Consider the following 27,664-nt stretch of genomic DNA (forward strand, 5'->3'; position numbering starts at 1 on the left):
TGTGTATACAAAGCCTTTATTTGATGCATATGTGTTTCATTTGTTGTCTCACTACAGGCGATCATGGTTTAGATCAGTAGCACTAACTAAAATTTTGCCATTTATTAGGCCCCCAACAATTAGAGCAATCCAACTTCAAATGTTATGTTCTGCACAAAAAGCATAGTACAAAATTCATCCATTCAGCATGGTGTTAGAACAGTTTAGATAAGGTCTCCCTCCCAAGGTTACCTCTGGAAGGTGAAGGGGGCATATAGCTGATGGTGGTCTCCCTCAGGTAAAGGAAACAAATGGGAGGGTTAAGACTAGGACCGGTAGTGTCCCTGAAGTTAGGTAGTGAACCAGAAAAACTTGAGGTTTAGAGCAAATTAAAGTGAAGAAACTCCTAAGGCCAAGAAATCACTGGTCTCAGCTAGGTAAGTGTTCAATTGTGACCCTTAGAGTCAATATAATAGATTACTGAAAAAAGAAGAGATTTTTGAATGAAAAGTGCTCTTTTCCCTTGTCCCCTCTCCCCATCCTGGGTTTATTAGGTTCCTTTGAAATATTATTTAGGGCAGTAGCTATATCCAGAGAAGGCTTACAGGTTATCAGAACTGGCATGATTGGAGTTTAGCATAGAATCACAGAGTAATCACAAACAGAATCTCTCTCTCTCTCTCTCCCTGGGTGCTGTTTGCTGTAGAATCAAAAGAAGATCTTGATAACTTCTTCCACATACTTAGCATCTGGCATAGGCTTTCTCTTACTGCCAGGGGCCAGGAATTTCTTAATTGTTGGGAGATTACTCATTCGAGTTTTGAATGCCTAGAGGAAAAAAAAGTTGAAAGAAAAGTCAGTTGATGCAAAAAAATCTAAACAAAGTCCAAATGACAATGGGAGATTACCCCTAGAATTCAAAGGTATCAGTGTTGAAAAAGAAGATGGTCTTAACAAATAATCAATCTAAGATTAATTGAGTGAACTTAAAATCAGTTAAGTGATTGTCCCAAGGTTACACAGCAAATAAACTGGCACCAAGATTAAGATTTGTGAGGCAATCCCCTCTACATTTCAGGGTCTTTCCTCTACTAATTAACCCCTCTATTTATCATTTCCTATTTATCATATATATATATATATATATATATATATATATATATATATATACACACACATACACACACACACACACACACACACACACACACACACACACACACACACACTATTTGACATATATTTGTTTTTATGCTGTCTCCCCCAATAGACTGTAAGATCTTTGAGGACAGGGTCTGTCTTTTGTCTCTTTTTGTATCCCCAGAGCTGGTACAGTGCCGATAGCAAGTACTTAAATAAATGTTTATTGACAAACTGTAATCATCTGTCTTCTATAGCACACTATTTACTCTCCTTGATGCAATGTGAATCAAATACATGGAAATGTCAATAGGTGCCATCCATGGTTAAAAACAAAATCAGCTTCTACAGATTTTGATTCCATTTTGTTTTGCCTGAATCTGGGATTTCTTTGGCAGAGAGAATGCCTACTGTCCTGATTCATATCTGGCCACTGGACCCAGATGGCTCTGGGGGAGAAAGTGAGGCTTTTTCAGCACAGCACCCCCTCACTCAAATACAATTCTTATGCAAACATCATCATCTCTCTACCAACAGATTGACAATTATAGGGTAACTTAGAATCTTAGAAAATTTTTGTCCAAGGTAACCCAGGCAATAGGCATTAGTTTTAAAATGTGAAGTCCTCTTGTCTCCATGACTATCTCTCTCTTAATGCTGCTGTTTCTCTTTCAACTTTAGGTAGAGAGTGAAGCCATCTCCTTCTGGTCATATAAATATAGACTTGTGGGGAAAAATTCAATGCCTGTGGCTTACTCCTACCTCATTCTGACTACCCCAATCCCATCCCACCAACTACATAATTAAGATTAAACAAAAAAAGTCACATTTTTGCATCTAGTCAAACTTCAGCGATTCAAGATGAATTTGGAAAAGGGAAGACCAATATGAATTACTAACAGCTGATCAGCAATGGCAACAGTGGAAAAATAAGGAAATAACTTTTGTGATGGATTTATCATAAAGAATGTGATCCACCCGCAACAGAGTTGTTGGTGTTGGAACAAAGACTGAAGCACATTTTTTATTATTATTATTTTTTGGGGGGGTGCAGGGCAAGTGGGGCTGGGTGGCCTGCCTGGGGCCACATAGTAGGGTGATGGTTGGGTATCTGAGGCCGGATTTGGATCCGGGTGCTCCTCGCTCAAGGGCCAATGCTCTGTATGCCACCCAGCCACCCCTACTATTATTACTATTTTATTTTAGGTCTTTTTTTTCTTCTTTTTTTTGGTTTTTGCAGGGCAGTGGGGTTAGGGTGGCTTGCATGTCACATGGCTGGGTGATTGTTGGGTGTATGGGGCCGGATATGGGCTCAGGTGCTCCTGGCTCCAGGGCTGGTGCTCTGTTCATTGCACCACCTGGCCATACTTACAATTATTACTATTATTTTTTTTGTTTTAATTTTTTTCTCTCTCCTTTACTTTATCGCTCAAGTGAGTCTAAATTTTTTGGGAGGAAGGGGTATTTTGTTTACTCTTAAACAAGAATATAAAAAACATTATTTGTAAAAAAAATGTGCACACCCTTTGATCCAGCATACCACTCCTCGGTCTATACACTGAAGAGATGATGAAAAAGGGTAAAAACATCACTTGTACAAAAATATTCATAGCAGCCCTGTTTGTGGTGTCAAAGAAGTGGAAATCAAGTAAATGTCCTTCAAGTGGGGAATGGCTTAGCAAACTGTGGTATATGTATGTCATGGAACACTATTGTTCTATTAGAAACCAGGAGGGATGGGATTTCAGGGAAGCCTGGAGGGATTTGCATGAACTGATGCTGAGTGAGATGAGCAGAACCAGAAAAACACTGTGCACCCTAGCAGCAACATGGGAGTGATGTTCAACCTTGATGGGCTCGCTCATTCCATCAGTGCAACAATCAGGGACAATTTGGGGCTGTCTGCAAAGGAGATTACCATCTGTATGCAGAGGAAGAACTGTGGAGTTTGAACAAAGACCAAGGACTATTACCTTAAATTTAGAAGAAAAAAAAACCCTGATATCTTATTGTCTGATCTTGCTATCTCTTATACTTTATGTTTTTTCCTTAAGGATATCATTTCTCTCTCATCACACTCAATTTGGATCAATGTTTGCCATGGAAACAATGTAAAGACTGACAAACTGCCTACTGTGGGGGTGGGGGGGGAAGTAAGATTAGGGGAAAAATTGTAAAACTCAAAATAAATAAAATCTTTAATAAAAAAAGAATTACTAAAGCTGATAATTACATAGTATTTCAATGTTTTCAGAATATTTTACATACATTATCTCATTTGATCCTAGAAGCAATCCATGCTACAGTATCATTCCACTTTACAGATGAATAAACTGAAGCTCATTGTTTATGCAGCATTTTCCCAGGCTGTACACCATGCCTGGTATTTCTCCTCTCCTCTCCTCTCTCCCCTCCCCTCCCCTCTCTCCTCCCCTCTCTCCTCCCCTCTCCTCTCCTCTCCTCTTTTCTTTTCTTTTTAGGTTTTTGCAAGGCAAATGGGGTTAAGTGGCTTGCCCAAAGCCACACAGCTAGGTAAGTATTAAGTGTCTGAGGCCAAATTTGAACTCAGGTACTACTCCTGACTCCAGGTTTAGTTCTCTATCCACTGCAACACCTAGCCACCCTCTGGTTTCTTTTAAATCCCATAGAAAACTCATTTGACAAGAAGCCTTTCCTGAACCCTATTACTGTTAGAAAAGAAGGAAGCAAGGGGCAGCTAGGTGGCACAGTGGATATATAGAGCACCAGCCCTGGAGTCAGGAGGACCTGAGTTCAAATTTGACCTCAGACACTTAATACTTACCTAGCTGTGTGACCTCGGGCAAGTCACTTAACCCCGTTGCCTTGCCAAAAAAAAAAAGAAAGAAAGAAAAAATGGAAGCAAACAAACATTTATTAATTGCCTATTAGGTAGCTAGGTGATGTAGTAGTTAGAGAACCAAGTCTGGAGTCAGGAGGATCCAAGTTCAAATTTGAACTTTGACAATATTTAGGTGACCCTGGGCAAGTCATTTAGTCCCATTTGCCTCAGTTTTCTCATCTGTAAAATGAACTGGAGGGAAAAAAAAACCTCAAATGGGATCACAAAGAGACAGACTCAATTGAAAATGACTGAACACTTTACAAATATTATTTTGTTTAACCTGGGAGGCAGGTGCTATTGGGAGCTCCATTTTATAGGTGAGAAAACTGAGAAAAGCAGGATAAGTGACTTGCCAAGGATTACACAGAGCCAGCACACGTCTGAGGCCCCAGACTCCAGACCTAGTGAATACTTTGTCCTTTGTACCCTATAAAGCCAATGCCCATCTTCTGATGATTATCTCCAATTTATCCTGTATATAGTTTGTTTCTAAACAATTTGTCTGCATGTTGTTTCTCCCACTAGACTTGTTTTTCTGAGAGCAAAGGAGAGACTGACAGAAGTAAAGACCTATGTGACTTGTCCAGGATCATTAGAGGCAGGATTCAAACTTAGATATCTGCTCCATTCTGATTCCAGATTGTCTGCCGCTCTTACCACATCTACTTTTCCTGTTTAATGAGAAGCCAGAGCTATGTGCATATAGATTAATAATATCCTACTACATCAATAGAATATCTGTAAGCTACCTAAGTACCTCCCAACTACCAATCATCTTTAGGGAACTAACAAGAATACAATTTATAGTTACAGAGATACTTTATAACTAAATATGAACTACTTGAAAGCATTTGGAAACAGTTTGTTTAAACAACACAGGCAGTTATCTTTCAACATGAATTTCCTTGTCTAAGCCTGAATTTGCCTAGTAAATCTTTTTTTCTCCTCACATTATAATAAATAGTCGTAACTATTATCTACATAGTACCTAAGTGTGTCAAGCCCTTTATAATTATTATCTCATTTGATTTCTCACAAAAACCCTGGAGGGTAGATGATTGTTTTATCCCCATTTTAGAGCTGAAGAAACTAAGGCAAGCAAATTAAGTGACTTAGCCAGGGTCACTGGTAAATATCTAAGGCTGGGTTTGAACTCAGATTTTTCTGATTCTAGGTCTGGCACTTTATCCACTGTGCTACCTGGTTGCCCTAAACATATGGTTGCAAGGACAAGTTTCAGAATCAAAAACAGAAAACTTGGCATTAGCGGAATCAAAATTAATAAGATTTTACTCTGTTTCCTGAGTTTGTATTTGTGTGTGCATATACATACACACATATATGCATATGTTGCATATATTTACAATATGATATCATATGTGTCTCTGTGTAAATATAGATGTAAATAAATGTACATATATATTTAACACATGACTATGGACAGTTTGTCACAGTGGATAACAGGAATATCCCCTGGAGTCAGTTAGATTTGAGTATAAGTTCTGTTTCTGATCCAAACTATGGGATCAAGGGAAAGTCATTTAATTTCTCTGGGGCCCAAGTGACTGTCCACTCTAAATCAATGACTTTTCCAAGTGTGGTCCAAAGTCTCTGAGGCTGTCAAAGATCCTTTCATGGGGTCTTCAAACCAATTTCCCTGATAATATTAAAGACATCTTAATTTCTAATACGGTAAACATCAATAGATACAACTCACATACACAAAAGCTTTTGGAAGGTGGTGGAGTCTCTCAATCATTCTTAAAAATTGTAAAAAGGTTCCTCACATCAAAAAGTTTGAATACTGGTACTCTAAGTTTGCAGACAAGATCTACATTGCTGGTCATTAATGAAATGAAAAGGTACTAAAAACCATATCTTTGCTACATAAGCACCTATCTACCTTTAGTTGCACTTGGAATAGTCTTAGTTTCTGAACTTGGCAAATGTAAACACAATCAACTATCCATGTATCCAAGTCAAATTATACAGTGGATTGTTCTTATTACTCTTTGTTTTTTTTTGCAAGGCAATGGGGTTAAGTGACTTGCCCAAGATCACACAGCTAGGTAATTATTAAGTGGCTGAGACTCCAGGGCCGGTGCTCTATCCACTGTGCCACCTAGTAACCCCTCTCACTACTCTTTGCAGGAGGGAAGTCTGGATGTTTAGAGGGTCTGAGAAAGTAGTTGCCATTGTAGAGATTAGATGAGGAAAATACTTGGGTTTCATTTCGTACAGTATCTGTAATTTATAGTAATATCTGCTTATTTACAGGGAATAATCTGGAGAAACAGATCTGTTATTGTTCAGTTGTTTCAGTTGTGTTTGACTCTTCATGACCCCATTTGGAGTTTTCTTGGTAAAGTTATCAGAGTGGTTTTGCCATTTCCAGATTAAGAGAATTCTGGGATCGACTGTAAACTGCCTTTTTGTGAAGAAATTTGGCCCTATGACTCTTGAAGGGGGAATTGGATTTGGGCCACAGAGACAAAGAGAGAGGATAGGGCAAAGAATGAGTGCCCAGATATCTCCTTGTACCTGGGAAGGGAAGAATGGTGAAATGGTAAACAAAGTTGAACTGGGCTTGCCATGAACCTTAACCTATTCCCTAGGTGAGCCAAGTGGCAAATAAAATTAAACCAGATGTTTATACTGAGAAGAGTCCAAGCTGCTCTTTTTCTACAGAGGCCATAATCACTGAAGGGGAAGGGTGTAGGGGTGGCCAGAACTAGTCTGTAATTAAGAGCAGAGTCTTAAATTTGAGGCTCTATAGATTTAGGGAAAGAAAAAACTCCCCAATATCATAAGAACTGACTCTTTCCTATTCTTTCCTATACTGTAGTTTGTACAGAGCAGACTGATAAATTTATCTTTCAGGAATGTTACCTTAGGTCAACTTTCAATAATGAAATTTTGGGTCCAAGAGGCAGCTTGGAAGAAAAGTAGAGATAAAACCGTTTTTAAAATACCAAGAAATCTTACCATGGAAAGAGTATTGAGAATTCAATTCAATCTTTCTTTATCCTTACTTTAATCTATACATATGTGTATGACATAGACATATGTACATATTTTCATATATACATAAATGCATATATATGTAGAAATATTTTTACATATTCCTTTTCTTTTCCTTTCTGTCCAGACCTGTAAATTTCATCACTGTTGAGAACTCATAGGGTGAAAATATCCTCTTAAATCAGCATTTTAGAAAATTGATACTCAGCACTGAGAACCCCATGACCAGGCTCTGCATGTGGTAGGAATTGATCCCTGATCCTTCTGACTCCTTAGAAGCTGGAAAGGACCTCATAGGAAATAAAAGACCACTTACTCAAACTCCTTATTTTACTTTATCTTTAATGACTGAATCTTCTTATCTCATCTAGCCCATCTCATCTAGCCCCCTACAGGGGCTACTCCTGGACCAATCAACTGTTCCATTTTTTATCCCATCCCAACTACCATGTTAACTCCTAACTTAGTGTGAATGGTCCATCTACAATGCCTACTCCAGGACTGCAAAACCCAAGAGGTCCACAACCTACCTCCCAGGTAGTTAGGCTTACAACCCTATGCCACCATACCTAGCCAACCTTCCATTTTCAGAAGAATTTGAAACCTAGAAAGGCAAGGTAATTTCTCCATTGTCATTTAACTGGTAAGAGCAGAATCAATTTTTGAATCCAGATCCTCCTAATTACAATCTTACTGATTAAAATTTAAAGTTGAAAACCAACTGATCATCAGCTATTTAAGGAAGAAGTACTTATCAATTTTCAAACTTGATGTTTTAATTACCTGGAGTGACGGGAATCCAGAGAGTGCATCAGGGACTTTCTCTTCCACCATTAAAATAACTTCAAACAGTTGCACATCTGCCATGCTCAGCTGGTTACTCACAAGAAAGTTTTGTCCATGACTTTTGAAAACCTGAACAACATAAGCACAGGAGAATGATGAGGATGCCTGTAACTTCCCAGACAAGGAGTAATAGATTGGACCAAAGCAGCAGAGTATATAGCTTAATGGAAAGTCAAAATAGAATCCCTCTACATCATGAAGGAGCAAGAAGAGGTGAGGAAAGAAAATATGACTATTAATTCCAGTTCAAAATGATGTGGTATCATCAAATTCCAGACTTTTACTCCACTCAAATATCATATGTTTATAAAGAAATGGGTACAGGGGCAGCCAGGTGACTCAGTGGATACAACACCAACTCTGGACATGAGTTCAAAGCCAGCCTCAGACACTTAATAATTGACTAGTAGTGTGATGTTGGGCAAGTCACTTAACCCCATTGCCTTAAATAATTTTTTTTAAATAGATGGGTACACATACTATAAATCTATAGAATCATAGACTTAGAGTTAGTACAGTCCTTTTATTTTACAGATGAAAATGATGAGACACAAAGTGATTAAGTGTCTTACTCAAGGTTGATAATGTTTGTCCTCCATTTTCCTAGAAGACTTTGACATCAGGGAGGTGATTCCATGACAAACAAATGAACTGGTTTTGAGTGAAAGGGTGCCATGCTAAGTTACCAGCCTTACTTTCTCCTCTGGAGTCATGTGGGATCCAGTAACCAGATATGAATGAGGACAAAGGAAAATGGCCCTGGATGTAAGGCAGTCAAGGTTAACTGACTTGCCCAAGGTCACAAAGGTCCTTCTGATTCCAGAATTGGTGTTTTACCCATAGGACCCTCCTCCCCTCCCCCAAGGTCACACAGGAAGTGATAGAGAGGTAAGATTTAAATCTATATCCTTTTACTATACCTGGTGTTTCTTCTACTGTATAAAGGGAACTCTTTGGAAATCAGTTTATCAGAAAAATATGTTTTTTTCATGAGGGAAAGAAGATTAGTGTGGAGGGACATTAGGTGATTTACAAGGATCCCAAAATTGGTCACCCAATGCAGTATTCATGACTGTCTGTTAATCAGACTCGGGGAAGAAATTTTCTAAGATTTTTCTGAGTTGGAGAAAACGAACTGGTTTCAAAGTAGAGGGATACCTTCTCCAGCTTTCCTCCCTGCCCTTCCATTTCCATAAAGACCAGCTTAAAGACTAAAGAAGGAAGCCAGTAATCAAATCAGATACATTCCCCATTACAAAGACCCTTTGACTTTCTCAGTCTAGTTTGTTTACTTTGCAGATTATTTACAATTCTTTTACAAAGCTGATCTCAGGAAGAAAGGAGGTGAAGAACAGCCATCCAAGGAAAAGTGTGCCTGACATTGTCTCCAACCCAATTATAAGCATCTCAATTTTTGGTGATGTGAGACATTCTGTACCAATGTTATTACTCCATGTGTGCATTATTATATTTTATGATTACTAGGTTATTTGCCATTCCTAGAATTAAGAACTTCTAGAGAAGAGTAAAAAGAATTTTGACAAATATAGAATATCAGGTCTTCTCTACAACTTGCATTTTTCCCATTTCATTTCTTTTTTAAAAAAAATATGTGGGGGCAGCTAGGTGGCACAGGAAATAGCACCAGCCCTGGTATCAGGAGTACCTGAGTTCAAATCTGGACTCGAAAGCCACTTAACAACCATTTGCCTTGCAAAAAAAATACACACACACACACACACACACACACACATTTGTGTTTCCAATCTGTTTTGATTAAGAAAACCATATAAAGAGACAGGGACAGAAAAGGGCAAATAGATTAAAGAACAAAGACAAAATAAAAAGGATCTCTTTCCCTATCCCAGATTTCATTGGAAATTTTACTAAGCTAAGGCAATCAAAATTTGGACCCAAAGTACTAAATTTAAAGGACAATGACAATATGTGCTATCCTTCTGCAGGGAAATAACAGAGTATAGGCCATCATTAATAAAAATTGGATAAAATAAAAAACTACCAGTTGCCATATTATAGGGGAAGGGGAAGGAAACAAAATTCAGGAAGCACCTATCTTATACCATGAACCACGGAATCGTTTAAGTGATTAACAAATTTTCTCTCATTTGATAGTGAGTATGCCTTTCTAATTCTTGTTCTTCATTCCCTACCCATACTGACAGTTTTTTGACAGAGTATCCACTCAACTGAGCGGCATATCACTTGCCCCAGTAAGAAAGTTTCTTTGTCTCAGGTCTAACTATGAATTTTTGCAGTACTCAGTCTTTGGTAGCTCCAATTTACCAGAGGCCAGGGTGGTCACAGTTAAAAGCAAAATTACTGATGGTCTGGGACACAGTATTATAAGATTATAGATTTAGAGTAGACAGTAATCTCAGAGGTCAACTGCTCAACCCCCTTGTTTAAAGATGAGGGAATTTAGGCCCAGAGAGATTATTTGATCTTCTCAAAGAAACCCACATAGTAAGTGAGTGAAGCAGGAGCATGTAATTGTGTGTTTCTTTTGGATAAAATTCACAATTTCATGGTAATAGGGACATCTCAGTGAAGAACTTTCCTTACCAACAACCTTCTCTACAACTAATAGTCTCAGATAATTGGAGGCAGTTAAGTGGTATGGTGGCTAGAGGTTAAAGTCTGGAGTCATAAAGACCTGAGTTCAAATTCAGTCTCAGACATTGTCTATGTGACCTTGGACAAGTCTTCATTTTCTGTATATCCAAGTTTCCTCAACTGTAAAACGGGAACAAGATTAGAAGTTACCTCTCAGGGTTGTTGTAAGGATCAAAATGAGATAATAATCTTAAAGAATTTAGCAGAAATGTAACATATTGTCATATAACAGGTGATATATAAATGTTGTTCACATCTGACTCTTTGTGACCTCATGGACCATATCACACCTAGACAAAGATACTGGAGGGGTTTGCCATTTCCTCCTCCAAAAGATTAAGGTAAGCAAATGTTAAGTGACTTGCCCAGGATCTGCCTCCTGGACAGAGGATAAGTGAATTGTCCAAGGTCCCACAGCTATTAATTGTCTGAGGTTTGTTTTGAACTCAGGTCTTCCTGACTCCATACCTAATGCTCTATCTACCTAGCTGTCTGGTTGACTCCATATAAATGTTAACAATAAAAATAATAGTAGCTGCAGCCTGGAGCATGAGAATTTAAATGATTTGTCTAAAGTCACGCAGACCATGTATATCTGAGATAATCCTTGAACCTGAGTCTTCCTGCCTCTGAGACAAGCACACTATTCTGCCATACTGCCTTTCCATACCCTATTATGAGTTCTCAGTAATCTAAAATATGTTCTCTTGTAGTTACAAAATACATGGAGCAGGAGGGGAAATCATTTAGAGAACTGTCGTATCTCTTGCTCCTCTCTCTCTATTTTTTCTTTTGGTTCCATTATTCTAAAAGCATCAGACTTTCTATCATTTATCTTTTTTTGGGAGGGGGGGTGTTTTGTTTTTGCAAGGCAATGGAATTAAGTTCATTTACCTTTTCAAAAGCAGGAAAATATCTGGTTTTGGCCTTATTAGTGATTTCAGTGATTCTTGTTATTTGCTCTTCTCCTTTCAGGAAAGGACAGATAATGATTAACTCCATCAGATCCATTATTCCCTCTGAGTACATGATAGTCCTTTAGAAGAAGAAAAGACATGCAGTGTCACAGTTAATGTATCCTTCCTTTGTCTTCCCCACCTAAGCTTCCTTGAACCACAATAGCAGAGGTAAAGGAAAGGTGCTTTGTGAAGTCAAGGAATTTTTTTTAATTCCCTGAAAAGTCTTGTCACAAACTGGGGAGTATTCATTCATTCTCCATTCTCCCAGTCAGTCTCTGCTTCCTATCTCCAAAAGTAGAAAAGCAACTAAGGTTTTTCTCAATATGTGCTAGAAGATCACACTATTGAGGACCTAGAGGGCAAAAAAAGAGGCTTCTACACACCCTTAATCTCTGCATTTAATTCCTGATGACAAAAAAACTATTGGGAATAAAAAGGTAGGCGGGCAACCAAAGGCTAAATTGGTCCTGACACTGCTCCAATCTTTACTCAAACCAATATCATATTCAAAATCAATAGTCCAATATCATTACTCAAATCAGTATCATACAAAAAAATCAAGAGTCTGTTTGTGGGACAGGGTCAACTAACTATTTAGCCAAGTCAACCCCCAAACAAGCACAAAACCATAACAGTACAGCGCTCTCTCCTTCAGATCCTTTCCAAGTAGATTGTATTTCTCAGCAATATAGTGGAGAATGGCTCTCGTCTGAACCAGCTTCATCCCATCGATTTCAACCATTGGCACTTGTTGGAAGAATAGTTCAGCTGAGGATAGGAAATATAGTCTTAGAAATCAAAACTTTTGGCATCCAGCAAATCCCACAAACTATAAGACAATATTGGCATGCCCTGGGGGAGCAAACCAGCAAGAAAATTAAAAGGAGGTAGTCATAAAAGAAGGATAAAGAACTTGAACATGGAACCAAGAATCAAAAAAGCATCAGTCTTGCCCACAACCCTTTTAGTTCTTATGGAGAGGAAGAGAGACATACTTTTATTTATAGCACTGATATGAAGATGGGGAATTTTAACAGAAACTTCTAGGCAATCCTGATCCTGAATTTAAGAAGACCTGAATTCTAATCTAGCCTTAAATATTTATTAGCTGGATGAATCCCTGACCAAGTCAGTCAAATTTCTATGGGCTTTAATTTCCCTATTTGCAAATGGGGATTATATCATCATCATCATCATCATCATCATCATCATCATCATCATCATCATCATCATCATCATCATATCCCAGGGTTATTGTGAAGGAAGAATGAGATATTTATAAAACACTTTATAAATCTTAAAATTTTATATCCATGTGAATTATTAATATTGATATCATTATTATGGTTGGAGTCCTGGGTTAATGAAGCAAAAGCTACTTTGACCCTTGGCTAATGTTCAATGTCTGCCATTGTGCTTCACTGAAATTCTACCTTCAACAGGAAAGGAGATTTCCACATTAGTGTACATCATCTGCTGATCATTTCCAGTTTGCCCTGATTAAATTTTATAAGTACATAGTTGTTTGCATTTTCTTACTTCTGTTAGATTGGAAGATCCTTTTTATCCCCAGAAATTAGCACTATGTCTATTATAGTAGGCATATATTATAGTAGGTGCTAAGTAAATAAACATTTATGGATTTGACTCCTTCCTGGTCACAGATCACAGTTCTGTCATTTTGCAAAAGGGAATCAAATGTGTTTGGATTAAAACAAATCCATCATCCCAAGGTAAACCACAAAGAAACTAGATATAAGAGAGAGAGAGATAGACCTATATATCTATATAGATATAGATATGTAGATATATAAACTATATTTACTAATGAGAGGTCAACTAAAACAGCTTCATTTACAAAGCACAAACAAATGATAATAGAATATTAGAGCTAGAAAGGATCCTCAGAGATTATCTCATATAGTATTTCTTTTTCACAGAGAAAGAAACTGAACCCTGGAATAGTGAAGTAACATGTTGAAGGCTATGTTATGATTTAGAGTGAAGACCAGAATTCAGATATCTCAACTCTCAGATGAATATTTATTCCCTCATAACTTCCCTTGTCACTTACAGTACAATGAAATCTGTAGCCTTTCAGAAAATTAGAATTAGCAGTGGAGGCATCTTTGGCCCCTAGGAAAGAGGATAGACCTCTGCTGTTTGTGAAATACACCCTAACAACCAAACAGGATTCCTGATGATGAGTTATCAGTGTCCCCTGTCTCTCCTCAAATTATATTGTACTTACCTGTTTGAATATTCTATCTCTTGAGCTCTTTAAGGTGAGAACCAGATTTTTATTTTTGATTTGGTGTCTGCAATACTTATCATAATACCTAGCATATGGTAGGTGTTTAATGAATAAATTCATGTTGAATGAATAAATGTACAAGGTCTATTCAAGTTCACTAGGCACTTCAAGTATGCCTACTTGGTTTGTAACTTTGAACCATGTTGTTGTTGCTTTTTGTTCAGTCACTTCCTACTTTTTATGACCCCATTTGGAATATTCTTGGCAAAGATAACAGAGTAGTTTGTCATTTCCTTCCCCAACTCATTTTACAGATGAAGAAACTGAGGCAAACAGGGTTAAGTGACTTGCTCAGAGTCACACAGCCAAATCTGAACTTAGGTTTTCTTGACTCCAGATCTGGAACTCTATCCATTGAGCTAATTAGAGGTCCCACTTGATCCTATACTTTGAGTTTAATTTGTATATTACATTGGGGAGTTGATCATATTTATATTATGAGTCATCCAGTAATGTAATGAGAACTAGTTTCCTTTTAAAAACTTGTTCTGCCCATTCTAATTTTATTATGACAGTGTTTTTGATGGCTTCCTTCAGTTGAATAAAAACCGAGGCGAGATTATAGATTTACAGCTGGAAGAGATCTTAAAATTCTAAACTCTCATTTTATAGATGAGAGCTGACTTGTCCAAAGTCACAGAGGTAGTAAATGACAGGCAGAACCAGGATTCACACAGATATTCTCCAACTCCAAAGGCATCAGGCTTTCCACACCTTCTAGAGTTTTAATTGTATTTTTTTATACTCACTTTTTTGTAACTTTTGTAATTGTTCCTTTGTTTCAAAAAATTTTTCTTCAAACTAAAACAAAAACAAAAATACAAAAAGATATTAGAAAGTGCCATAGGCAGTACAAGAAAGTAAACAAAATTATAAGAGTCAATCAATCAATCAAGCCATCATTTATTAAGTGCCTATGACATATCAGACATTGTGTTAGGCTTTGGAGATGTAAAGACACCAAAAGACTAGGGTAGTTGAGAGGATCAAAAACAGTAAACTATGGAAAATTCTTTGAAAATTATAAAGATTTTATGGGGCAGCTAGGTGGCACAGTGGATAGAGCACCAGCCCTGAGTCAGGAGTACCTGAGTTCAAATCTGACCTCAGACACTTAATAATTACCTGACTGTGCGGCCTTGGGCAAGCCATTTAACCCCATTGCCTTGCAAAAAACAAACTAAAAAAAAAAAAAGAAAACTATAAAGATTTGGGGGAAAATTACTGGTTGTGTTTAATTCAACTTTTGCATTTTGGCTTAAAGGTATTTTGTGATAAGAAAGGCACAGGAAAAATATTCTTCATTATAACTAATAGCTAGGAAGGGTAGAGAAAAGATACAGAAGGAAATTTAGGCAATATACAAACAAAAGAAATCAATAAAAATTTTACTTTAAAAAAACAAAAAAGAAGGGATATCCAAGATAGAAGTTTAAAGATATGTCTATTTTTTGTTTCCAAAATAGAGACAAAAGAAGTTTTAAACTTCTTACTGCCTTCCAAATAAGGTTCAAACACCTTAACCTGGCATTCAATTCAATAAAACAATGATGATTTTTGACCTTCATTCTCAAAGAAGGCCATGACATCAGGGAAGTGATGCCATGACAAGCACGTGAATTGGATTTGAGTGAGGGGTGCTGTGCCTCCAGCCTCACTTTCTCCTCCAGAGTCAGCTGGGTCCAGTAGCCAAATATGAAAGAGGACAACTAGAGAAAGCCAGGGATGTGAGGCAATCAGGGTTAAGTAACTTTCCCAAGTTCACCCAGATAGAAAGTGTCAAGTGTCTGAGGGTGGATTTGAACTCTTATCCTCCTGACTCCAAGGCCAGTACTCTATCCCCTGTGCCACCTAGGGGCAGCTAAGTGGACTTGGAGTCTGGAAGTCTTCCTGAGTTCAAATCTGGCTTTAGTTGCTTATTAGTTATGTAACTCTGGACAAGTCACTTAATCCTATTTGTCTCAATTTCCTCATCTGTAAAAGGAGCTGGTGAAGAAAATGGCAAATCACTCCAGAAGAGTTAGACAGGACTGAAAAATGACTGAACAGCAACATATTGGAAAAGTACAAAAGTACTAGGAGAAGTATGAGAGGAAAAGAAAGATTTACTGATACAGGGAGGGCAGTGATGAGGAAAGGCTTCATTGAAGAGATAGATTTGAGATGAGATCTGAGACAGAAATCCTACAAATAGAGAATATTCTCAGTAAAATCACAGGGATAGAATGACTCAGATAGTACTGAGGAACTGATAGATTGAAAAAAGTATATATAATAATCATAATCATAACATTGATATAGCTCTTTATGGTTTGCAAAGCATTATTTTCTCTTTTGATTCTCTTTGATTCTTACAACAACCCTGTAAGGTAAATCCTCTATTTTATAGATGCTAAAACTGAGGCTGAGAAAGGGTAAAGGATTGCCCGAGGTCTTATATCTAATAAATGCCTGGAAATAGAACTCAGCTCTTCCTAATTCTAGTTAGGAAATAATCTGTGGAGTAATCTATCCCCTATGCCCCCAGAATATACCTTTAGGAGATGAGGCTGGAAAGAAAAGGCAACAACAGACCATAGAGGACTGTGAATGCCTAACTAAGGAATCTAAAGTTGACTTAGCAGGCAACTTCATGAGCAAATAATAAGAAAGACTATTCTTGCCCAATATGAAGGACATATTGAAGACAGGGAAGCAGGAAGTCAGGGAGACTGAGTAGGAAGAAAAACTTCCATGGATGGCTATTTGCCTTCTCCTTAATGTCTTTGCCGGTGTTGATCTCTATGTCTCCCTTTAACTTGTGCCTTTTGCAATATTAGCTATCTATAAAGACCAGATTAAATGCTGCTTCTTCAGTCATCAAGTTTTCTCTCTAATGTTCCTTTCATCCTTAAATATCACATAGCAGCTGCTTTACAACTATTATAGAAATAGGTATAACATCTAAATAGCACAGTATTATATACATATAATATATATAATTATACCTGCCAATGTAAACAATATTACATATAAATACAAATGATAATTATACAATCTATTATATATTATGTGTTTATATATATAACATTGTTATATATTTACATGCATATAGAATACAAAATATATTACATTTTTAGTTGTCTCCTCTTTCCATAATTCTATAATATATTATATAAAATTACATATAAGTAAACAAATTATATATGAACTATATTATATATTCAAATATAATAAACATACATACTACAAATACAAGCTACATAAACCCCCTTTTATGTGGACTTTTCACATTATATAATTAAGTTACCATCACACTTATGAAAAGGACAAAGGCTGTGCCTTCATAAGAATAATCTCACATTTAAATAGTTCTTTAAAGTTTGCAAAATGATTCATATCTATTATCTCATTTGATCCTCATAACAACATTGGGAGGTTGGGGATATGTTGCACCCATTTTATAGATGATGAATCTGAATTTGAGAGAGGTTAAATGACTTGTGCAGGATCACACAGTTACAAAGGGTCTGAGGCTTTCAGGATTCAAACTCACATCTTCCTAACTCCAGGACTAACACTCTAACTCTAATTTCTCTTACCCCAGCATCCAGCACAAAGCAAATGGTTAAGAAATGTTTGTTTACTCTGCCCCAGCAACTTTATTGGAAAATAATAGTCTTCTATAGATAATAAAAAATGAGTTAATCTAAACCCTTAAACTATTTTCAGTATGTTTCACTCAGTACATAATAAGTTCAATGAGTTTATTGAAAGTCCAACTTTCTGTCCATGTTCTGCATCTAATATGGAGCAGGTGCTTAATGAATACTTGCTACTGTTATCCCCAAGCAGCCCTATCTTCCCTCAATAATCCCTATTGTTTGTCCTTCCTTTCCAAGAGGACCAGTGACATCACAGGATGATGTCTTGACTTTAATAAGAATTGTATTTAAATGAGGCAGAGTTGTAGAAAGTCATCAGTCTAACTTTCTCTTCCAATTTTATCAGGGCATGGCTACTGAACATGCTATTGCTTCTTGAAATCATAGGTGATACCTGATTGGTAGGCCACTGTCCCCACATATTCTCCTCAATTAACTGAAACCCCATTAAGTGAACACTGAACAGGGATGCAGAAAGTCTAGATTCATTTCTGAAGTTTTCTTCCCCTATAACCTCAGCCAAGTCATTTAACCTTAATGGACTTTAGTTTCCTCATATGGAAAATGAGAGGGCAGACAAGATGGGCTCCAGAGCATCTTCCAGCTCTGGACTGGTGGTTCTGTGATCCCTCTCATTTCCTAATTTCTACTGGTTGGACCAAAACTCAGAATGCAGGGTCTCCAGTTTCTGCCTAATTTTTTAGAGGCTGCCCAATCAATGGAAACCATCTGCAACTGTATTTGCTTTAGGAGATGAGTGAGGGAGATGAGGGACCTAAATACCAAAAAAACCCTCCCTTCTCCAATATATGCATGTATACATAAAGTATGGGCTTGAAGTCTGTAAGACTTGAGTTCAAAATCTAGACTTAGACATTGGGCAAGTCACTTAACCTTGTTTGTCTCAATTTCCTCATTTGTCAAATGCGCTGAAGAAAGAAATGACAAACCATATCAATACACTTGCCAAGGAAACGCCAAAAAGGGTCACAAAGACTTGGACATAACTGAAACAACTGAATAACAACAATGTATGCATGTATGTATGTATAAACCTGATCTGTCATTTTCTGACTTAATAAGTTTTATAAGCTCCTTATTACACTTAGGATCAAAGATGAATTTCCCTGGTCCTTAACTCTTTTCACAAACTGATCCTTTTGTAACTTTCTAGTTTTCCTGCATATTACTCTCTCTCCACACACACTCTACATTTTGGCCATACTGACTTATTTACTGTTATTTAAAAAGAACATTCCATCTCTCATCTCCTAGCCTTTGTGTTGACTATTCTTTATGCTTAGAATTTTTTTGGTCCTTACCTCCTATTTCTTAGAATTCTTGGTTCTTCAAGGTTCAGTTCGGCAACCAAATGCAAGAGGCATTTCCTGGCTCCCTCCCCCAGCTCCCAACCCTAAGGAGCTTCCAAGGGATGTAATATAAGGAGAGGTCTGGACACTGACCTTATGCTCTATGTTCTGGTCCTTAATCCCTCATAACCACAGCTGACCCTCTTATCCTGGAACTTCAACTTGAACTGGGGTAACAGGCAATGGTGTTGGCAAATGACATGTGATTCCAGTGCTAGCACAGAGGTCCTCTGTAATCTCTTTCTGTCAGATGTTGAGGCCCCTGACTGGTACCAACAGCACTCCTGGTACCACAGTACTGCCACCACCACTTCCAAGGCCCAGCCTATGCTGTGTGCCTCTGGTAGTATTCCACAAATCTCTATGTCAATGGTACTTACATGTATCACAACCACTAATTATATTCCTTTTTTCCTTCAATCTGCTAGATGAGTTGGTAGAGAAGTTTTTAAGAGGGCTTCCTGGCAAACGGATGCAGAGAGAAAAGAGTACACTGAAAGAAGGGTTGCAAAGAGAAACTGAAACAGATAAATGACATGATTCAGAGGAAGTTCCTTATGAAACCTCAATTTATGAAAAAAAAATTTCATTTATAAGAATCCATCTCCCTTCTTTGTAGAGATGGGAACTATGGGAATAGGATACAGCATATAATATTGAACTGAGCTGATGTGTTGGCTATCTTTTAATTTTTTTTGTTTATTTAAGGAAAGGGGTTAAGTGACTTGTCCAAGGCCACACAGGGTAATTATTAAGTGTCTGAGTTCGAATTTGAACTCAGGTCCTCCTGACTCCAGAGCCAGTGCTCTATCCACTGCACCACCTAGCTGCCCCCAAAAATAGTTTTGGCTGTCCGCCCCCCCGCCTCTATTTTTTCCTTTATTCTTTGCTATAAAGACTGGTTCTCAGGAAGGATTGGAAGAGAATGATTCTGGAAAATGAAAGTGATATGAAAATATATAATCTCTATCATTAATAAGTCATTTATTACATAAGAATTTTACTCTTCTGGCAGAGTCCTGAACTGATGACTTATGTTGGCATGAAGGTTACCTGATTTTCTGAAGGGTGTGTCAAGTGACTGCTTATTTTGTTAAGTCCCACTAAGTCTGAAAAGCTTTGGTTGCATGCTCAAAGACAAACTGAATATCTGTCATCCAAGGACCTGCCTTGTTAATCATCTCTGAATGTCTTATCGTTGTATGGCAGGTAACCAAGTGAAGAATTATATAACAACTCAAAAAGCTATTTGCTTTGCTAAAAAGGGGTTTCTTTGTAACTTATATAACATAGAAGTGAGATTTGGGGCTACAGAATACTCTAAGAAATCACATATTTTTATGTAAGGATCATTCCATTTTTATAATGATAATCAAAGTTGTTTTTGTAGGGACTCTCCTACTTCATTTATAATTTTGATGACTAGCTTGTGAAATAGCCTTTCACAGATACTCATTAAAAATACCTGGCAGAGATTCTGAAAGCCTGAGCCAGGATTAGGAGAAAGCAAGTAGGCAGTCATGAAGGAGAGCAACCCACAGTTGAACATAAGGCACAATTTTTAATAAAATTCAGAAAAATTATATGATCCACAGCATCTAAGTATTGGATTTTTGACAAGCAAAAAAATACATGTTAATTATAGGGAAGGCCAATGCCTCAGCTTCACAGGGAGCCTGATTTTCTTTCCTTTTTTTAATCTAAAATTTTGAAAATTAAGTAGCACTTATTTTTTCTCACTCTTACCTCCCTCCTCCATTGAAAAAAAAAGGAAAAGGAAAAAATCCCTATAACAAATATTCATAGTTAAGAAAACAAATTTCCGCTATATGAGATTTTTGATTTTCAACAAAGTCAATGAAAATGGTCACAAGAGTACCAATATATATTCACACTTCACCAAACTGTTTGGGATTCAAATTATTCCCACAGACCACAAATTCCTTGTCCTAGATTCTAACCTAGTTTAAAAGCTTTGGAAGCTAAATTTTGATTCATTACTTGCATTTAGGAAGCTTTCTAAATACTACTTCAGTGATGGAAAACTGAGGGCCTTCAGCAAGTCATCAGCCTCTGTGGGATTGAATTAAATGACTCTCAGTGTGCCTTAGAACTCTACCCTGGTGATCAAATATCTCTAAAACTATAATGAAAAAGCAATTTGAAAGTAAGACTGTAGTGAAAAAAAATGTCTATTAATTGTACATATCAACTTTGTGGGGGGAGACAATGAAGTACAATATCAATGTTTGTGAAATTCCTGCATAGAAAAGGGTTCCTGACACCCTTCTTGGCCCTGAGAAACTCCTTAGAAATATAAATTTGGCTAGGCGCCCTTGGGTCTGAAAACAACTGGACAGGACCGAAATGCTTGACCAGGGTGGGGGGTCACAGATATTCCATAAATTTGCAATATCAGTATTTGTGTAATCCCTGTATGGAAGGAGTCCTTGACACCCTCCTGGGCCCCAAGAAACAACTCAGAAATATAACTTTGGCTGGGTGCCTTTGGGTCTGAAAGTAGTCTGATAGGACCCAAGTGCTTGACCCTGGGGGGTCACAGATATACCATGAATTAGTCTAAGATACACAAAGCACCCTTGTTAGCTTAATTATCTTGCTGTATCTGAAAAATTCCTGCTTCTTCCCAGGACTGCTCCCCTTCCCCAGATGCAACTGGAACTATAAGATAGTAAATTCCATTCCCTCAAACCTATGGGAAGCCCATGAATACATGACTCCTTCCATCTCAGAAAATATGTTCAAATATTACACAAAGACCTGACCCTTTCCCACCCCTATCTATACAGAACCCTATGTTTACATATGTTTATGACAAGACAATATATAACTGCTGTCTTTGCTTCTGTATCCTGTATCCCCCCCCCCCAAAAAAAAAAACACTATAAAAACCCTAACCCTTGAACACTCAGGTACTGTCTGATTTGGGTACTCTTCATCCCCAGGCAGTCCCCAGGAAATAAAGATCTCCAAACTTATCAAATTCTGATCTCCATCTTGCTCTTTGGGCTCAACAGCATCTCTTGGCTAAAGGGAGGAACTGGGTGTAATAATGAGGACACTTATGTCACAGTTTGTTTGCCTCTAAAATATCCCAGAGCTTGAGAACAAGGAAATCTTGGAAAGTCCCCCAATTCTGAATTAGACAAACCTCCACTCCAGCTGCTGCCAAGAGCCATCGGATGGTTTCCATTCTTCCCCTTCCATTAACGTAGTGGAGAACAGGTTTATTTGCCATTGTGATGTTTCAAATTTTCTGAAAAAAGACAAAAAATATTTTTTACTGTGTTAGGCAACATTGTATCTATAAATGACACAGTATATGGAATGTTAGTGGAAAAATCAGACACATATATAAAATAGAAAACTAAGGACTAGCTAAAATACCACAATCTCTGACACATGGATTTGGGTAGATGGGGGTCTCCAATACCTCATCTATAAATGAGAAAACTGGGTTAGGGACCTTTCTAACTTTAACTGCATGATCCTAATTCTGCTATTTTTACATTTAGCAAAAAAAAAAAATCAGGCATCATTGTGTGTCTCTCTATTATCGGAGGTTTTAACCTTCTTTTAAAAAGTATAGTCCTGGGTATACTTTAAAAAACAGCAAAAAGGGGCAGCTAGGTGGCGTAGTGGATAAAGCACCGGCCTTGGAGTCAGGAGTACCTGGGTTCAAATCTCGTCTCAGACACTTAATAATTACCTAGCTGTGTGGCCTTGGGCAAGCCACTTAACCCCATTTGCCTTGCAAAAAACAGCAAAAAAAAAAATCCAACCCAAGTCTGAATGAAGCTCTTAAGTAGGAAAGAAGGAGTAAGAAGAAAAGGCCAGCTACAGTCTTCTGTCACCTGCTGGTCCAGCCAACACTGTTTGGCTATTCTTTGATCTCTTCCTCTCTCTACCTATCCCTTCCCATGTGCTGTAACTTCTTTTAATAAATTTTTGTTTTATTTCCACCCTTGCTTTCTGGAGTCTGAATGATTCCTCATAGGTAGAACCAAACTCAAATAGCCCCAGCTACATAATGGTAAGCCAGCCAGAGAAAAATTCCCTGCTCAGACTTGGGAAATTGGATTGAGCTCCATAGCTGTATATCTCCAAGACCAACTGCTGCAGGATACCAACCAGCTGTGCCAGCTAATCATTCTCCGAAACCTGCCTTAATGAAGTCCTCACCAAATGGACTCTGAAAGGTCCAGAATAATCTGGGTCCCAAATAATTTTGAAGGGGGAATGATGCAGGGGAAAGATGAAGAGAATTGTGAATGTAGAAATTGGGTGGAGACTACCACCTACTCTTGGGATGTAAATTGACTACCATTGATTCATTGTTTAATGTAAAATTTGTATCCTGATCTCCTTAGTTTTCACCTTCTACCTAATTCCAGATTCAGTAAGGGAAGGAAGTTCACCTTTTGCCCCCTGGATGAGAAGCAAGACATAAAAACCTGGGTTGGACTCCCACACAAGGCTGCAGTCTTCTCTGACTTGTTGGCCCAGCCAGTGCTGCTTGGCTGTTCTTTTATCTCTCCCTCTCTCTCTACCTAAATAAAATTTTGTTTTATTTCCAAAAAAGAAAAGAAGAAGAAGAAAAGGCCAAGGTTGATGATAGAAGCACAGCAGAAGAGTATATACTGGGGAAAAGAAGGGCAAGGAGGGGAAAAAAGGAAAAGAGGGAAAGAATAGATGGACTCTGAAAAGACTGAATTTTCTGACTCTAAAAAGAAATGATTTTAGAGAATGGAAAGGACCTAGCCTAAAGCCTTTTTTCTTTACAAATAAGGAAACTGAGGCTGAGGCAGCTTGCCTATGTTCACACCATAAGGTCTTGAATTAATTTAATTCATCAAATATTGACTAAGTACCTTATTAGTGCAAAATATACTCTTGGGCAGTTAGAAAACAAAGGTGGTGTAGTGGATAGAGTTGAACCTGGAGTCAAAAAGGTCCAAATTCAAATCCAGTGTAGTTAAATCCATACTAGTTATTTGATCCTAGGCAGATCACTTAACCTCTGTTTCCCTTAGTTTCTTCAGCTATAACTTGGGGATAATAAATTGACCCCCAAATGAGATAATAATTGTAAAGTGCTTGGTACATAATAAGTGATATATAAATATAAATATAAATATATAAATATTACCTATCATTATTCTTCTGGTCTCAAGTAATTTATATTTATATTTATATTTATATTCTAGTAAGACTGAAATGTACTCCCTTTTCATTATTCCACAACCCACAAAATTTATTACCCACAACCCCTAACCCCAAATCAACCCCAATCTGAGAAATAATTGCCCCACTTCATTTTTCATAACCATTAATTCAGACAGTTCCCTCTCCCCCTTTCCCCCCCATTGCTCCCAATTTCCTTGAAATCCTTGAGAGGGATTTTATGATTCCATATCTTAAAATTAACAGTACAGAGAGAGCTTCTCCCTCAGTACTCCACCAAATACACTTTGTTCCCTAATTCAGAATATTTAGGCAATGATCAACTCATAAAGGATTCATATCTCAAGAAGATACAAAATTTGAATACATTATGGGTTAATTAAGTTTCTGTGGACAACCCGGGCCATTCAACCGCAATTTCCAACATTGTTTCCAAAGGGAAAAGTTTTTTGTGGCAGAAAATCATCCTTTTCTGAAAGAGATGGGTACAGTCTGTCAGCACATATTTGATTATCAGAACACTATAAACCAAAGGATTTGTATTTGCTTACAAAATACATTTCTCATGGAAATAAGAAAATTACAAGTTACTGGGGCTTAATCTTAACCTATTCCCCCCCCCTCGAGTTATGAGGAAAGGTGAAGAGAAGTATAAGAAAATTCATATTTCCTATCACAAAAGTGGTCATTAGCTATAATTGAAATATCTTGAATAGTTCATAAGAATGGCAAATTTTTACCCACCATCCTCCAGATTAGTATATAGACTTCATGAATTGTTATGTCCCCTTATCCTTCTCACTTCAATCAATAACCAGTTTTCTGGAGATAAACCTTAAAGCTCTGATAAGATAGTACTTGGGGACCCAAGTCAGCTAATCTCAGGGACACCAGATTAATTACGTTTTCATGGACTGGGGTGGCCTAACTTAACCAACTATTTCTAACACTTTCCATGGGGAAAGAATTTTTGGATCAGAACCATTTTATTTAAGGGGAGAAAAAAGAGAGGGACAGCCACTTCCATAGTAACGTATATAGTTTATAAGAGCAGTCTGATTCTTTAGAATGCATATCTATCACTTTTGAACAGAAGAAAAGAGTTTCCTGAATTCAAAACATTCAAACCTATCTCACTGGGAAGGAAGATTAAAAATATTTCCAGTAGTTTCCTAAAGACAAAATTCTGGCAAATTCAGGTCTGCAACTATTATCCAGTCTTCTGGGCCAAGAAAGATCTCTCTCAAAAGAAATAACTATTTGTTTTCACAGCAATTCTGACATGACTCCTTTTCCAAAGAAAGGGCAATCTGTCCCTGTGCAACTCCATCAAGACAAATTTTTAAAGTATTATAAAGGTACAGACCTTTGAGGGTTACCATTATACCTATTTTATAAGAGGAAACCAAGACACCAAGAGATTATATAACTTGTCAAATATCTTTCCTCATACTTGGCTTAGAGTTCTAAGTTCCTTCTTATACAATTTTGGGTCTCTTCCCAGAACCTTCAGTAATGCTTCTTTGTCAAGCTTTAATTTAGTCACTATATTTACATGTATTTCACATGTTTAATCTGTATCAGATTGCTTGCATCTTGGAAAGGAAGAAAGAGGAGAAAGGGAGAATAAAAATTGAAATTCAATCTTATGAAAAATGAATGTTGAAAACTATCTTTACATGTAATTGGAAAAAATACTATTTACAAAAATAAAAGAAATCATCCTGCTTGTCATTTCTTATAGCATAATCATATTCCATTACAATCATATACCAGAGCTAGTTTATCCATTCCCCAATTGATAGGCATTCCTTTGATTTCCAATTCTTAGCTACCACAAAAAGAGCTGCTATAAATATTTTTGCACAAATAGGTCCTTTTCACTTTTTTTTGGATATCTTTGGAATAGAGAACTAGCTTGCTGGATCAAAGGGTATGCCCTTTGGGCATTGTTCCAAATTGCTCTGTGAATGGTTGGTTGGCTTAGTTCACAAGTTCATCCACAGGACATTAATGTCCCAGTTTTCCCATATTCCTTCTAAATCCAACATTCTCCCTTTTTTAGGGGTCATATTAATCATTCTATCAGATCTTACTTTTTAAATTTTTATTTATTTTTTATTGTATTTTAAGATCGGAACCGTTTCCCTCCCAGCCCTGCTCTAGAGAAGACCACCATTGGACACAGAAGTCTGTGAATTTGTGTGAAATCATTTTATTCCTTCTCCAGAGATGGGCAGCATCTTCCTTTGGAAGTCCTTTGTCGTTGATTAGAGTATTTCTAATACTAAGAATAAAGTAGGCATTCACTGTTACTCTTGGAACATTACTGCTGTTACAATGTTCTTTTGGTTACACTCTTCTTTATCTCATGTATGGGTTTTTTCCTAAAAATCAACCTGCTCAATTCTTACAACATCCCAAACACATCCTGCAACTTATATAGGCATTCCTCAAATGATGGGCATCTCCTCGGTCTCCAGTTCTTTGCCACTCCACCTGATCCCCACCCCGCACCCTGTCCCTGTCTCTAGTTCCCTAGGCTCTGCCCCTTCCCCAAGGGAAGATCTGGGATCCCTTTCCGACCCTGGCCTCCGAAGTCCTGCTCCCGGCCCTCCGCCTCCTCAGCCCAGTTCCCCACCCCTCTCCCAAGTTCCCAAGTCCTGACTCTTGCTCCATGTCTCCCCCTGGTCCCATGTCCCCTCTGCCTCACCACCCTCTTCCCCGGTCTTTTTTGCCCTTGCCCCCGAGCTCTGTCACCCACCCCCATCCCCAGTCCCCGAACCCGGGCTTCCTGCCTCTAGTCCCCCTGCCTCAGGCTCAGCCCAGAGCTAAAGATGAAGGGAAGGGAAGGGAAGGGAAGGGAAGGGAAGGGAAGGGAAGGGAAGGGAAGGGAAGGGAAGGGAAGGGAAGGGAAGTGTGGAGCAAGTGCAGCCAGCGGCAAAGCAGAGCCCGGTCGCCAAGGAGCAGGGCAGGGAGAGACCCGGGAGAGGGCGACTTCTGCACATTCTCACCTACCGCTGCAGGGGCGAGAGGGTCGTCCAAGTGGAGCAGTCTCGGGAGAAGGGAGCGAAAAGATGTCGGGGCGCACGGGGTGGGGGGCCGCCCTTAAGAGAAGTGGGCAAAAAAAAAGCGAAGTGGGCGAGGACTTTGGGCGAAGTCTACCAATGGTGACTCTGGTGCTTTGCATGCCCAACCCAGCTGCAAGGTATCATGGGGAGGAGGAAAAAACCCCAAATTGCAAAGCAACTCAACGTTGCTAAGTATCCGAAAAGGGCGCAAAAATAAGATTTATAAAGAGTCAATATAGATACGTTCCCCCCGGATTTCCCTCTTTCCTCCTACTTGGCTACCCTACGCGTAAAGAAAACCCAATTATCGGCTCTATATAGCGAACGCCCCCAAGAGGCTGCTGGATGTGAGGGCGATCTGGCTGCGACATCTGTCACCCCATTGATCGCCAGGGTTGATTCGGCTGATCTGGCTGGCTAGGCGGGTGTCCCCTTCCTCCCTCACCGCTCCATGTGCGTCCCTCCCGAAGCTGCGCGCTCGGTCGAAGAGGACGACCTTCCCCGATAGAGGCGTACCGTTCTTCGGTCAAGGGTATACGAGTAGCTGCGCTCCCCTGCTAGAACAAGCTCCCAAGGTCCATTTGTAGGAGAACGTAGGGTAGTCAAGCTTCCAAGACT

At 38.3% G+C, this 27,664-nt stretch overlaps 1 protein-coding gene across 2 annotated transcripts; it reads right to left on the bottom strand.

Moving 5' to 3' along the window:
- LOC141523755 (glutathione S-transferase-like) lies at positions 1 to 27,100 on the bottom strand. Of its 2 annotated transcripts, none has more exons than XM_074237198.1 (7): positions 26,994 to 27,100; positions 21,943 to 22,047; positions 14,506 to 14,557; positions 12,081 to 12,210; positions 11,378 to 11,519; positions 7,787 to 7,918; positions 1 to 807 (listed from the first exon to the last, which is right to left on the bottom strand). In XM_074237198.1, exons 2-7 carry the CDS (start codon positions 22,027 to 22,029, stop codon positions 688 to 690), a joined length of 663 nt encoding a protein of 220 aa, XP_074093299.1. In that variant the 5' UTR covers positions 22,030 to 22,047; positions 26,994 to 27,100; the 3' UTR covers positions 1 to 687. The 2 variants fall into 2 exon arrangements, with proteins under 2 accessions (XP_074093299.1, XP_074093300.1); XM_074237199.1 differs by having other exon boundaries at positions 26,990 to 27,094.
- Positions 27,101 to 27,664: the final 564 nt, after the last annotated feature.

The sequence above is a fragment of the Macrotis lagotis genome, chromosome 5 (assembly GCF_037893015.1).
Source record: "Macrotis lagotis isolate mMagLag1 chromosome 5, bilby.v1.9.chrom.fasta, whole genome shotgun sequence".
NCBI lineage: Eukaryota > Metazoa > Chordata > Mammalia > Peramelemorphia > Peramelidae > Macrotis > Macrotis lagotis.

What these genes read in the sequence shown, in the direction of transcription:
- LOC141523755 (XM_074237198.1), bottom strand. Translation starts at nt 22,029, where the DNA reads ATGGCAAATAAACCTGTTCTCCACTACGTTAATGGAAGGGGAAGAATG. An exon ending in TGGCAGCAGCTGGAGTGGAG is followed by an intron (nt 14,558 to 21,942) that starts GTTTGTCTAATT and finishes TTTTTGTTTTAG; the next exon opens with TTTGAAGAAAAATTTTTTGA. An exon ending in ATTTTCCTGCTTTTGAAAAG is followed by an intron (nt 7,919 to 11,377) that starts GTAAATGAACTT and finishes TATGTTGTTCAG; the next exon opens with GTTTTCAAAAGTCATGGACA.